The sequence below is a fragment of the Antrostomus carolinensis genome, unplaced genomic scaffold (assembly GCF_000700745.2).
Source record: "Antrostomus carolinensis isolate BGI_N321 unplaced genomic scaffold, ASM70074v2 scaffold23129, whole genome shotgun sequence".
Lineage (NCBI taxonomy): Eukaryota > Metazoa > Chordata > Aves > Caprimulgiformes > Caprimulgidae > Antrostomus > Antrostomus carolinensis.
In genome coordinates this window covers 8,623-19,292 of record NW_010338182.1, presented here as the reverse complement: position 1 = coordinate 19,292, position 10,670 = coordinate 8,623, and the positions used below count along the sequence as shown (strand labels likewise).

Below are 10,670 nucleotides of genomic sequence, written 5' to 3'. Positions count from 1 at the left end.
AATCTATTAATCTTTTCATATTTAAATATCAGATCAAAATTAGCCTAGAAAATTTAAGCTGTTTGGGTTTTTTTCTTCAGACAGTTGAAATTAATTTTGTTGTCTTAACAGTCTGTGGGCTGAGTATCCAGATCATTTTACTTCTTATATTTACAAGGTCAAATACTAGTTGTTAGTTTCATGTTAGCAAAGGATGCGAAGGGGTACCGTCCTCTTCCTGCTATGGTACAAGAGGGAGAAAATCAGGAACTTTTTCAGTAAAATTATTTGCCCTTCTTGGGCAAATGTCACTTTTTTAAAACTACATATGAGAAATCTTTTTAAGTATGAGAAAGCAAGGTGAAATCCTGGTCACGTGCCAGGCGTTACCAGTAACGACACCCTCTAGTTTGCATACGTGGAGGAGCAGGAGACAGAAAGCCTGTGCCCAGCCGACCCGTGCGTTGCAGGGGTTGGTGCTGGTGCCCTGAGAGGGGACGAGGCTGTGGTTCGGAGAAAGAGGCGGCCACGACCTGGGAACTTGCTGTTCACTGCAAATCTCCAAAGCCTGTCCTTGGCAATACACTGAGCGGTCAGATGGCTGAGTACCGGCAAGATTGGGTAACACCTTGCTGTCTACCTACCTATCACATATCTGTAGCTGTGTGTTGGCTGGTACATGTCCCCGTCTGCACCCAACAGAAGTTGGTCTCTTATTTTGGAGGGGAGGGCACTTGTGGTTCCTTTCATCCTGAACTCTGTCATCTGCTCACTTTCTTCTTATGGTTTTCTGTAAGCTTGAGCTTGAGGTGTTTTCAGTTTTAGTTTGCATGCTCTAGAAGAGATGATTTTGTGAGCCTCTCTCTTCTGAATGCTAATGTTTCAGCTTTCAAAAAAATATAGGAGTATTTTTCAGTACATAAGCATGTTCTTAAAGTTACATCTCAGTGGCTTTTTTGACATTTAAGTGTCTATGGGCTTCAGCTATCAGACACACCACCTGTTCCCTGGAGTAAAAATAACCATGACTGGAGTAAAGTAGATAGTAGGCAGTTAAATACAGCAGAGGAAACTTTTTACTTGAAAAAAGGGAAAATGTGTAGGTGGGTATATAAATGTGATATCCCTGCATTTCTTTATTACACTTTTTTTTAATGTCTCCTTTAGATGTCATGAAACATGTTTGCTACTAAACTCAAAAGGGGCTTGTTTTCTGTCTAACCTGGAGATAATTCTCTTAAATATGCCACCTCTTTTTCTTTCTTTTGTAACTGTAAATGTGACCGATTGTTATCTGAGGCATGTCACAAACAATTTGGAGACTGCTGCTTTTCTGTGTTGAAGATGAACTTTGTAGATACCTGCTTCCTACTTCTCTCTCTCTTTGCCTTCTTTGCCAAGCAACATTTTTTTGACTGTAAAATCACAAGCTTTTACATGGAGAGCAGTTATTTTCCCAGTTCATTAAACTTTTTTCCTACATTGCTGGAGTTCACATTTGTGTAATGCCCTTTTGGGCAGTTCATACAAGAAAAGAGAAACTGATAGACTCATACTTGGCCTACTGCTGTTGTTGAGACAAGTGCAGGGTGGGAATTTTTCAAGTTGTCAGAGCAACAGAAGACCATTGGGGTTTCTTCAGTTCATTAATCGTGAAAAATAGGAAGAGGGATGTTATTTGGTTTGTTTTGAAGAATCTTGTATTTTCGGAGTAATTAAATGGAATATTTTTTTTTACTTTTTTTTTAATCCTGAATCTTTAGGTGGAGCAGGTTCCTTCTGTTCATCCACTCCCTCCTCCCACAGAATGAGGGCTGTTGAACTTCATCCAGTTATTTCACTCAAGTCAGTTACTTAGGGTATTTTTCCACAAACACAAAAAAAAATCCCAAACCAAACAAACCATCTCAAGATCCTTAGGCTTAGTGTGGAAAACTCTGGACCAAGCTGCTGCTTCAGCAGATGAAACACCTGGAAGGCAAGGCTGTAACTATGCCTGTCCTTACAGCTAGTGCCATGGTGAGGTTAACAGGACTGAGGAATGTTGCGGTCACTTTAGAGCCATTCAGTTTGTGGGCCTCCCAGACAATTCACCTAGCCCACTGCTGCCTTTCCAGGGGGCCCCGTAGCACCTCACCCATCACACTAGCCTTGTGGCAAGGGGAGGGGTGATGAAGCAGGGCTGGCTGTCTTCCAGAAGGCATGGGCTGCAGCTGCCAGAGCAGCTTGGGTTGCTCCTTTCAGACGACTTTCTTCTCTCAAGAGGTGAGCACTGGGAGAACCAAGTTGTTCTGGTGAGGGTGGCAACCCTGAGCACACAGAGATTCACCTGCACACGGGTGTTGCAGGAGTTTTTTGTGTGTGATCTGCACATGGACAGCAAATCCACCATGTCCAGCAAGTGTGGGTGCCCTGAGCATGGGTGCTGGGTTCCATCACTTGCCAAGGAAAGTGCTGCAGGAGCAGCCATGCTGTGCCCCTAGGAGAAGCTGCAGGGACTCCCAGGCAGAGCTTGTCAGCGACACTGTGTAAGGACAGCTAATCTTTGTGTGAGGGCATCATTGATACTGTTCTTCAGTGAGCTAGCATTGCTGATAGCAGAAAAAAATAAATACTAATTCTTTGCTTCCATGCACTCTTTGATTCGACACAACAAAATCACTTCCCAGGCTTGTTGGGTAAGTTCCATTTGTGTTCTGCATCCTCTGAAGGCTTGGCAAAGTTATTTGGTGTGGTCTGTAAATGGCCAGGGAAAAGACCTTGAACTGGCTACATTACACTTAGGAGGTACAGACAGGGATCAGCCTTAAATGATTGTGAAAAGTTCAGTGCTCTTTATTGTTCTCTTCTAGCAAGTAGCCCGTGAATTGTTGCAAAGATGGTTTCTTTGGCAGGAGTATGTTCTGATGGGATCTCATGTTTCTCGGCATGATCAAAACACCCTTGATGGGAGGAGGATAGGCAAGAAAAAGTTCCTGCTGTCAGACTAGTGTGGAGCAGCCTCTGAGCGTGATTTAGCGTGTGCTTTCCTGAATTTAGACAGCAGTGAGTTTGAGTGAATGTGATGGAAGTTTGCCATAAGGAAGGGTAGTTAGTGGTCAGAAGACACGTAATTTTGTGTGTTATGTTGATGATGAACATAACTGGTAAAGCCACAGCCGGATGTTCATTGGGTTCAGGAGGCTGAGTTGACTTTACCTTCCTTGTTGTTTTACAGCTATAGTCCAGGAAAACTTTCAATTACATGGGAGATTTTTTTTTCAGAAGCACTTCAGGGATGTTGGAGCACCAGCTGTGCTGGAAGTGGACAGAACTTGTGCTTAGTATCTCCCTTTCGACCTCCTCAGAGACTTTCATTCTGACAAAAGGTCCTTTCATGGCATCCTGCAGCTGAGAGGGCACATCATGGTTCTCCTTAAAGCATCCAACCCCCTGAGCCATGTGGCCATAACTGGGTAATTTGGTTACAGAGTTTCCATTGTAAAGTTTTTCCAGAGTTTGGATCTTCAAATTCTGACTTTCTGCCAGTAAACAGTGGGAGACAGCAGACAACACCTTTGCTGGTGAAAATATGCCATTTTGAACAGGGGGGGAAATTTTGTAACACCAAACATCTGAAAAGACAAGAGAAAACTGGGTGCTTGGTGGGAGCCCTCAGGTGCTGCAGTGGGCTGGTGAAGAACATGGTTTGTGCATATGTGCTGAGCAACGGGACAGATCAGATACTTCCCCTTCTGTAACATGGGATACCTCTGGTTTTAATTTTAAGTAACTTGAAGTAAAAAATTGAAACCAAGTATGCAATGGAGTATGGAGTACTGCCTCCAGCTCTGGAGTCCTCAGCACGTGGACCTGTTAGGGTGGGTACAGGGGAGGGCCACAGAAATGATCAGAGGACTGGAACTTCTCTTCTGTGAAGAAAGGCTGAGAGAGTTGGGGTCGTTCGGCCTGGGGAACAGAAGGCTCTGGGGAGACCTTACTGCAGCCTTTCCATATGTAAAGGGGGGCCTATAAGAAGGATGGAGACAGACTTTTTAGTAGGGCCTTCAGCAATAGGACAAGGCATAATGGTTTTAAACTAAAAGAGGGCAGATTTTGACTAGATAAAAGGAAGAAACTTTTTTTATTATGAGGGTGGTGAAGCACTGGAGCAGGTTGCCCAGAGAGGTGGTAGAAGCCCCATCCCTGGAAATATTCAAGGTGAGACTGGACAGGGCTCTGAGCAACCTGATCTAATTGAAGATCTCCCTGCTCGCTGCAGGGGGTTGGACTAGATGATCTTTAAAGGTCTCTTCCGACCCAAACTATTCTATGATTCTATGAAATATTTTTTAAATGAAAAAAAAAAAATTATTACATGTATGAAAGCATTTAAGGAATATAAAGTTAAAAGGAAATTGAGGCAATGAAGTTGTGCACAGTGGCTGTAGATTTGTATAAAGGAATCTGCTAGTGTAATTTGCTTTAAGGGCATTGCTGATCCTGGTATGTCTAAAATAAAATCACTTAGATTTAAAATTAATTTAAATTGCACTAAAGAGTAATTTATTACAGCAATTTGATAAGAAACCTTAGGTTAGGAAACAAATGCTCCCCTGGCCCCTCTGAATTTCTTCCTCACTCCTGTCTTTTAAAGAGTGAGGAAAGGCAAACAAGTTACTAGAGATGAAGTAGACCTCTCTCACATTGCCTCCAGCATTGTGGCGCATGAAGTCTGGGGGTGCTCCCTGCGTAGCACACATGAGCTATGATCTTTCGAGGTCCCTTCCAATCCTGAACATTCTGTGATTCTGAGTGAGAAGAGCTGCTGTAAAGGGGCTTTCTCTGGGGCTTGTGCAGGTAAAGCAATTCCCTCCGCCTCCTCCTGATACACAAACACTTCTTAAAAGGTATGGAGCCAAGGCTGGGTTGTTGATTTTTCAAACTAGCAACTTTGAAACAGAAATTTCTTTTTCTTTTAAATGAGGAAGCTGATTTGTTGGGGGTGGGCTGCTCGGAGCGGGTATATTTCTCTTCCCTTTCCGCATTTTTCTGCTAAGGGAGTGTCTGTGTAGCTTCAGGCTGATTCGGCAAGATTTAGTATGAAAACAGCCCTGTGGAAATTAAGAGTCAGCTGGGAACTGCGTGCTTGCTGAACACAGCCAATTTCTAAAAATGGTTGGAAAAGTACTTTTGGGGGGAAAAAACAATAAAAAAATACTTGGTTCTAAGGGTGTGGTTTGGGAGCTACTAGCACATGTGCAGGTCTGTATGCTGTTTTACTATCTCCCTGGAAATTGGTGAGACAACTTCTAGCTGCAATGTTAAGGCTTATGTGAAATTTTGTAGCAATTTGCAGTATTATAACATTACTGGTGTTTGCACTAATGGTTCTATTTTAGCTACACCTCTGCAGAAAGGTATTTGTCCAGCATGTGAAATATTATGCAATAGTAAAGAAAAATATGCCATCTGTGTTTTACAGCTGATCATCTGTTTTCAGCTTCACTTGTTTTTTTGCCAAGTTGCCTGAAGCAAGACATACTCAGCCTGAATTAACTGAAGCAGACTTGGAACTCTTGAGAATTTCCATGATCATTCTGAAAGATTTTGAAAACTCTTGAAAATATTTGGTAAAGTAACTTGACACTTGTTTTGTAATTCAACACACACTTGTCCATCTCCGTGCCTAGAAGTTTGTTTTGCGTAATTGCTTGATACATGAATCTACCCTTGTTTGAGAAGGAGAGGGTGAGATAGTCTTGCTTAAAAAAAAAATAATTAAAACATTTTAAAAAATCCAAACACATAAGTAAAAAAGACCTGGGCAGGATAAGTATGGTGTAATTTATTCTGTACCCTACTTAAAAGACTGTGCTGTTAGCTTATCGAAGCAGAATGGGGATGCTGGGGAAATCCTGTGTCTTACAGCTGCCTCATACCAGGAGAGACACTCTTGGCGTGGACACGTGCAGCTGATAGTGCTCAGCTGGCCGGGTGAGATGGAGCTTGTGGAAATGTGCCTGCTGGCAGCCTCCTTGCCAGCATGCCCTCCTCTTGCTCTGTGCAGAGGCTTCCAGCACGCTGCTGGCTACCACCACTGATATTCCAGAGGCAAAGAAATGATTTGTTTGTTTTCCCCCTCCTGGTTGCACTGGCCACCGGCTGAAAGCTACTTTGCTAGAAAATGTAGTGGTTTCTCCTGCAGACGTTAACTGCTTCTCTCAGAAGTGGTCTCTGCGCTACTTGATGCGACCTGTGCCCTCATCCCTGCCGCTGTCATCCCATAGGTACGTGCTCCCTGTGATCTCTGCAGGCAGGAAGCAAATAAATATATTTTCCCTTCCCTTAACATCCTTTATCTTTTCCCTAATTGCTGTGCTCAAAATACCACTTAGGCTAATAGTTTGTTTGCCTTCCTCTGCTCTTTGGCAATAGAGGGATGAGAATTCCTGGGATAACACTGTGTACCCCGGGGTGGCAAGCACCCTGCCCTGCTAAGTCTGCAGGGACACAAGAGGCTCTGCCTTTCTTGAAGAGACTGATTTTGAAACACTGACATTTATATTAATTAAATAAAGCACAGTTAAAGCCAAAATACAGAAAACTGGGGTTTCCATATCCAGTGGGGGGGAGAAAATGATCTGGGCCTGAGAAGCGGGCTGAAAATGGACAAGAGGGTGGCTGTCCATACATCACCTTCCACACTGCAGTTCTCCACGCTCAGGCTCTTCTGTAGAACCCCAGAAGAATATTCATTACTATTTAAGCTTCCTGCACCCCTCCCTTCCTGGGATTCAGTATGGAAGCTTAAACTAAAATTATTATGAATAAGCAAGTAAAAAAATACCCAAGCACACACAGTTGGGGAACTGTAGGGGTTTTGTTGGGTGGGGTTTTTTTTTCAGTAGCCATTGTGGTGCTTTATCCAACCTTGATACAGTCCGAAGGTTCTGCATCATGGCCTAAAGTCTACTCTAGGAAAAAAAGAATTAGCCTCCTTTGATCTTTGCTGGATGTTTTTCTGTGGGAATGGGAATTCACTTTATTACTTGCTATCTAACGGAGAGCCTGGCACTGCTGTGGGAAGGAATTTCTGTTTCTCCACCGAGACCATGCTGTGTAACCAGGGACGCAGAACAGCTTTCATCTTTGAAGACAGAACTAAAGGTACATGTTTGCTTTGAATCCAGGAGTAGACTAATTGCACACAGAGTTTGCAGGCAATTTGTTGGACCTATTGATCAGTTGACTGAAATATTGATGAGTAGCTGCTGCATGTGTTTTCATTGCTGCCTGATGGAAGGATTAGAAAACTTGTGTTCATCATCTTGAAAGTGTGTTCACCCTGTCAAACCCAAACACAAGGCAATAAGGTTTTGTGCAAATGATCTCTGGACACTGGGGAAGGAGAGATGGGATTTCAAGCCCCAATCTAGTTACAGTTTACATATTGAAACAGTTGCGTGTTTTCTGCAATGATATTTAAACGTGGCATCTGCATCTATAAAGATGGGCTTCTGCCTTCCTACGCATTTGCCCCATCGTTTTTCTTTCTGGGAAAAGTGAAGAGCCTGTTTCCCCTCCCATTTCCTCCTTTGTACCACCACTTTGCGTCTGTGCGGTCCTTGGGTCTGTCTTCCTTTGCCTGACTTTCATGGCTTTCTACACTAACATCAGGATGGATATTTGCCATCTCCCTGGTTAAATCTGGTGCCTTTCTTTTAGTGGTGATAGTAGCCCTTCAGTTCCCTGTGCTTTGCTATGAAGTACTTTGTAGTTCATGGTTAATAGTTTTGTATCATTCTTGTGGTTCAGAAGACGTTCTGGAAATAATTTGTAACAAATCTACTGCAGTCAAATCTCCTCCTGAAAATTACAGGCATCTAATTCCATTTTGGTTGCCCTGACATCCACGTTGCACAGACAGGTAAGATGTATGACCTACAGGAGAGGTTTACCTCTCTAGAGTGGCACCTGGAGGAGAAACAGGCTGTCATATGTTTGGGACACATCAGATGTCCCAATTTGGAAAAGCGAGTGTCATCCTTAACATTGTACCGAAGTCACAAGCTATGTAACATTTTGTATTTCTCTAGTTAAGGAGTAACTTTATTGCATGTATATCTTATTTTTGCACATTCAAATAGAAACAGCTGAGACTCATTCAGAATCACAGTAATAAAAAATGATTGTACAACATATTTCCTAATTTTGTCTTCTGTCTGCAGGCCCAGCAAGAACAAAGAAACCACACCGCAGAACCTGTGATAGATGACTACAAAAAGATGGGGACTCTCTTTGGTGAACTAAACAAAAGCCTTATCAGAATAGGCTTCACAAGGATGTACTTTGGAGAACGAATAGTAGAACCTGTAATAATTATATTCTTCTGGGTTATGCTCTGGTTTCTTGGCCTACAAGCTCTTGGACTGGTTGCTGTTCTGTGCCTTGTCATTATTTATGTACAACAGTAAAATTTTATAGATGCTGTTTGGATTATGTATTTAAACACTGTCACTATGTCAGTGGGTTTATGTGTTTAAGTAAATGGGTGGCATATCAAAAGCTGCAATGCTTTGAATTGCATTTCGCTGAACTTCCAACATTTGGGGTGAACTTCCAAAGTTTGCTTTGCATTTTAAGCAACATCAGCGGTGCCCTACTACATCTTTGAAGGGCAAACAAGGAGATGTTTGTAATATAATGGTGTCCAGTGTACTGTTTTCTGCACTCTTGGGGCCTTAGTCCAAGGATTGGCTTTTTGTTCTTTCACTTCCCCCAATATTCTTGCTTTGTATAGTGAAAATTTCCTGTCTGGTTTTAAGAGGGCACTTAAGTGTCCTGTTTCACTGTTGGGGGGTGGGGCTATTTGTTCCCAGAATCTGCATAATTTGCTAGTTTTTTGCAGAAAAGCTAAATTTGCACAAGGGAGGTTTGCTAACAAACCTCCAATGACAAACATTCATAAGGTGCATGCAACTTCCCCACATAGAAGCATCTTTGGTTATTATAGTTTATAGCAAGCTCTCCCCCAGGAAACAAGCTATGCTAGCAAAATGGTTTTGTACTAATATTAGTGACTTCACACAAGGCTTCAGCTGTTGTTTAGGAGGAATCACAGTCCTGTATTGGCCAAATGATCCAACGTAGCTCTGCCTTGTTTTTGGAAATGTACTCGGCTCCTGCTGCTATTTTTCTTTCTTTCTTTCTTTACTTCTTTCTTTTTTTTTTTTTTTTTATACTTGCCCTTTCCCCCAGCCCTGCTTCTGAAGATAAATATTTGGATAATTCATGGACTTTGTAGGTAGTTACAGCTGCAGCATTGGAGAGTTGCCATTCCAGACGGCAATGCTAGAATATTGTCTGCTTCCTCTGTGTCGTGTGTGAAGTGTCTGAACAACCAGAGAGATATCAGACCACATCTCTTAACGCTTCCCTAATCTGCTGCAGTGTGGAGCCAACATGAGCTAGAAGCTTTGCATACACAAGCAAATCAGACTTGTTTCCCCATGCAAGGCAAGAATGTAGTTGAAATCAGATGGTCATTTTATTTGTAGTCTTAAATGATTCATTTCCACGCTAGGCAACAAAAAGGTGTATCTATAGGTGCATGTCGTGGGCAACACAAATCAGAGAACAGGATATGTGCATTCAAGAGTAGGTGCAAAATTCATTCTGGCTCCCCAGGAGCTACACCAGGGGTGCATTGAATATTTCCAAGTTGAATGTACTTATTTAAAGAAAAACAGTAAAATGAGACAGGATCTTTGCTAAATAGGCTATCAATTTAATATTTGCTGTGCATTACTTTTAGTAAGAAACTTAATTGCAAAATTGACTTCATCTATGGGAGAGTGAAATTATAAATTTTCTTAAAGAAATGTAATAGAAGATGTGAAATTTACAGAAAACTACTTAATCTTTTGCAGCATTTTTTTCCTAAACATTTTTATAGTAGCAGAGATCAACAATAGATTAGTTGAAAATGCTGTCTTACCCAGAGACTTTTGATGTTAAGGGAAGCAACTCTACGGTCCCAGTCCTGCAGCTGGATTCTCAAGGCTGATTTTATGCCTGTATGGATCACATTGATTGCTGGACTCTATTTCCAGGACCCTTGGCCCCGGTCCTTACAGAATTTCCTGTTAGTGAAATAATTGTTACTTAGGGCAAGGAAGATGAAGGCACAACTCCTTTGAAGTCTTCATGTGCGTAAATGCCATCTGTAGACATGTCTCTGTGCTCTTCTAATGAATGTGTAGTTACCTTCTGAGGAGCCAGGTCTCCTCTTCAAGAGGACCTTGACTGTGCATCTGAGAAGTGGCAGGACTGCAGAGGAGTAGGACTGAGGCCCAGCTGTGTGTTTAGGTGGCAACTTGTGTTGATTGGCACCCAGTTAAACAGTTATGCTGATGGCAAGGAAGCATTTGACAACAGAAGGTGATCCTGGATACAGGGGATTGTTATTCACAGCTGGGAGTCCCAAAGCAAACAGCAAGTACAGGCTGAACTCAGAGGCAGGAGTTCTGTACTCACAAGTGCCTAGGGGTAAACTTTGGCTTTGTTTCAAGTCCCTTAGAAAGCAGAACATCTGTTTACACCTTTGCATATTTGTATAGATATAATGGTGGGTTTATGTGTATTCTTCTCCTATATAAGGGCTGTACTACAGAATCATCTTGTCATTAAAAAAAGAATTAAAAAATCCT

General features: G+C 42.2%; 1 protein-coding gene across 1 annotated transcript; it reads left to right on the top strand.

Annotated features, from left to right (window-relative positions):
• Positions 1–8,189: 8,189 nt before the first annotated feature.
• Positions 8,190–8,435, top strand: FAM241A (family with sequence similarity 241 member A; the record flags this gene model as incomplete). The annotated part of the gene is made up of 1 exon (XM_010175438.1): positions 8,190–8,435. A coding segment is annotated over one exon (246 nt), but the record flags the coding sequence as incomplete, so codon positions are not given.
• Positions 8,436–10,670: the final 2,235 nt, after the last annotated feature.